Genomic DNA, 3,325 nt, shown 5'->3' with positions numbered 1-3,325 from the left:
TAACCAAACACTGCTTCACATAAACATGACCAATGTTACCAAGCTTTCTCCACTTAACTATCTTATGTGGAAACTTCAAGTTCACGCGCTCTGGTGGATGGGTATGGTTTTGCCGGTCATCTTGACGGCTCCAGTCAGATCCCTTCCGCCACCGTCACTACCGATGGCGTTGCTTCTGAAAATCCCACACCAACCGACGCCCAAGTCCAAAATCAGCCCACACATCCAAATACCCAAACAAAAAGAGCTGACCCTATCTCTTCTTCCCCTCGTGACTCGACTCCGTCGCTATCATCTCCACTTTTGGCACCGTCGCCATCTCCGTCACCGGCTCACTCACCACCACCGTCTTCATCGCCGGTTCCTTCACCACCACCGTCTCCCTCTCTGCATCGGTCCCCGACTCCATCTCTGTCTTCCTCGTCGCCTAGCTCTCTCTCTCTCCTCTGGTTGCAAATACTCTTCTTGCTACAAGAGCTAAGCGGGGAATCACTAAGCCTAATCGCAAATACTCTTTTGCTGTGTCTCTTGCATTCTCTACACCTCGCACAGCAAACCAAGCTCTTCGAGATACGCGTTGGAGACACGCCGTGACGGAGGAGATCAATGCCCTGCTTCGCAATCAAACCTGGGAATTGGTTCCGAAGCCTACACATCCGGTAACAATCGTTGGTTGTCGTTGGGTCTTTACCACCAAATACCACTCCGATGGATCTGTAAGTCATACAAGGCTCGACTTGTGGCTAAGGGATACAATCAGCGTTCTGGTATTGACTATGAACAAACTTTTAGTCCTGTTGTTAAATCAACCACTATTCCCTTAGTGCTCAGTGTGGCTGTTGCTAGGGACTGGCCGATACGTCAGTTAGACGTTAATAATGCCTTTCTCCAAGGCACTTTGACTGATGAGGTCTACATGTCTCAACCACCGGGATTTGTTGATGAGAACCATCCTGATTATGTGTGTCGTCTGAAGAAAGCCATATATGGCCTCAAACAAGCGCCGCGGGCCTGGTACATGGAGTTAAAGACTTATTTGCTTGCTGAGGGGTTTGTTAATTCAGTCGCCGATACTTCTCTTTCCATTCTTCGTCGTGGTGGTTCCATTGTGTACATGCTTGTGTATGTTGATGACATATTGGTCACCGGTAATGACAAACAGCTTCTTCGGCATACACTTGATAGCTTAGCAACAAGATTTTCGGTCAAAGATCATGAAGACTTGTCCTACTTTCTGGGTATTGAAGCTTGTCGTGATTCTACTGGGTTACATCTCACACAAAAGAAGTACATTTTGGATCTTTTGGCCAAGACCAATATGTTGTTGTCGAAGCCTGTTCACGCGCCAATGGCTACTACACCAAAGCTCTCTCTTCACGCGGCTACCACGCTGTCTGATCCTACAGAGTTTCGTAGTGTTGTAGGTAGTCTTCAGTATTTGGCTTTTACTCATCCAGATATTTCCTACTCTGTTAATAGGTTGTCTCAATATATGCACAATCCTACTGATGAACATTGGAAAGCGGTCAAACGTGTGCTGCGCTATTTGAATGGTACTTCATCGCATGGTATCACACTAAGACGTCAGAATACAATCAACCTTCATGCTTATTCCGATGCAGACTGGGGAGGTGACTCCGATTATCTTGTTAGTACTAATGCCTATGTGGTGTATCTAGGCTGTAATCCCATATCTTGGTCTTCGAAGAAACAAAGAGGTGTGTCAAGGTCTTCTACTGAGACTGAGTACATGGCGGTTGCAAATGCTTCATCAGAGCTCATTTGGGTGTGTTCTTTGTTAACTGAGCTTGGTATTCAGCTACCGGTGGCTCCGACTATCTACCGTGACAATGTAGGTGCCACTTACTTATGTGCAAATCCGGTTTTTCACTTTTGCATGAAGCACATCGTCTTGGATTATCACTTCATTCTTCATCAAGTTCAAACAGGTGCGTTAAGGGTTGTTCATGTTTCGACAAAAGATCAGCTTGTTGATGCATTGACAAAGCCACTCTCTCGCCAACTCTTCACTGATCTCTCATCCAAGATTGGAGTTTCGCAAAGCCCCTCCATCTTGAGGGGGCGTATTAAAGAGTAATCAATGGGATATGATTTCATTAGGATCTCCACTTATGTAAACTGTATATTCTCAATAACTGCTGTATAATCTGAATATATGTCTCTTCCTTGTGAATCAATAGAATCATCTTTCGACATTACATTTACAATAAAATCCCGTTTATTCAATAAGTTGCCTTTTATCCAACAGTACAGAAACGGCCTTGTTTATATACAATGGTGCATAACAAAAACCGAACAAAATGTTTCCACCCACATACACTAGTTTTTGAAATATGAAGATCGATCACATAATGCTGCAGAAATGAGGGTTTTCCTCACTGAACATTGAACTAGCGTTCTCGTCGATAAGACCCGAATAAGGCCGTTCCTGATGGTATCCGTGGTCGTGTCCGTGGTAGCCATGCTTGTGGTAGTTGTAGGAACTCACTTTCTCACCGTTATCGGACATGTTGATTCTATTTCGAAACTTCTTCTTGAAGTACCTGTCGTGATATGCATTAGATTCGGGGTGGTAAGGGCACGACCACAAGCATACATCTCTCCCTGTAACATTCCTTGCAACTTTCAGAACTTTCTTCTCATCCGCCGAACCAGTCACTGTTACTCTCTGCTGCTTCATGTCTATATGAACATCGCGGACTCCTGTTCAATCCAAGACTTAATTATCAGGTTTCTTGGGTAACAAGAAAACTAGTACTTTAGGATCTTTAACCCATATTTACTAATTTAATCACCCGTAATCTTCTCAAGAGCTTTCCTAACTTTGTTCTCACAACCAGGACAATCCATTGGTACTTCCATTTCCACTACCTGCATAAACATACTCATGTTCAATAAACGAATATACGAGTTTTCATGAAAACTGAGTAGAGGAAGTTACTTACCGTCGTCATCTTTATGTTGTAGCGCGAAGAGACCTTATAAATTAGACTTAACAGTTTGGTCGATGGATGACTAGATGATAAGCACAAACTCACATGCATATATATGCATTACACCAATAGAGAACTTAAGTGAGAAGATCTATAAAGGTCCATAAAATAATTATTTTGTATTGTTGCTTCTACAGATATATCTTGTGAAAATACATGGAAACTACCTTGAAGTCAATAGCTTATGTGACTACCGGTTTCACACTACTAGCAAGCTATAGATCTATTATCTACATAAATATTTATATGACAAAACTTGAAAAGGATAATCATGATTTGACATCCATTTATTTATCTGCCTACATCATAAT

At 42.7% G+C, this 3,325-nt stretch overlaps 1 protein-coding gene across 1 annotated transcript; it reads right to left on the bottom strand.

The window, feature by feature from the left end:
* LOC104741502 (heavy metal-associated isoprenylated plant protein 21-like) lies at positions 2,191-3,058 on the bottom strand. The gene is made up of 3 exons (XM_010462382.1): positions 2,967-3,058; positions 2,817-2,892; positions 2,191-2,724 (listed from the first exon to the last, which is right to left on the bottom strand). Exons 1-3 carry the CDS (start codon positions 2,973-2,975, stop codon positions 2,366-2,368), a joined length of 444 nt encoding a protein of 147 aa, XP_010460684.1. The 5' UTR covers positions 2,976-3,058; the 3' UTR covers positions 2,191-2,365.

Source organism: Camelina sativa, chromosome 14 (assembly GCF_000633955.1).
Source record: "Camelina sativa cultivar DH55 chromosome 14, Cs, whole genome shotgun sequence".
Taxonomy (NCBI): domain Eukaryota; kingdom Viridiplantae; phylum Streptophyta; class Magnoliopsida; order Brassicales; family Brassicaceae; genus Camelina; species Camelina sativa.
The sequence above is the reverse complement of the archived record's forward strand: the minus strand, read 5'-3'. Positions and strand labels throughout refer to the sequence as shown.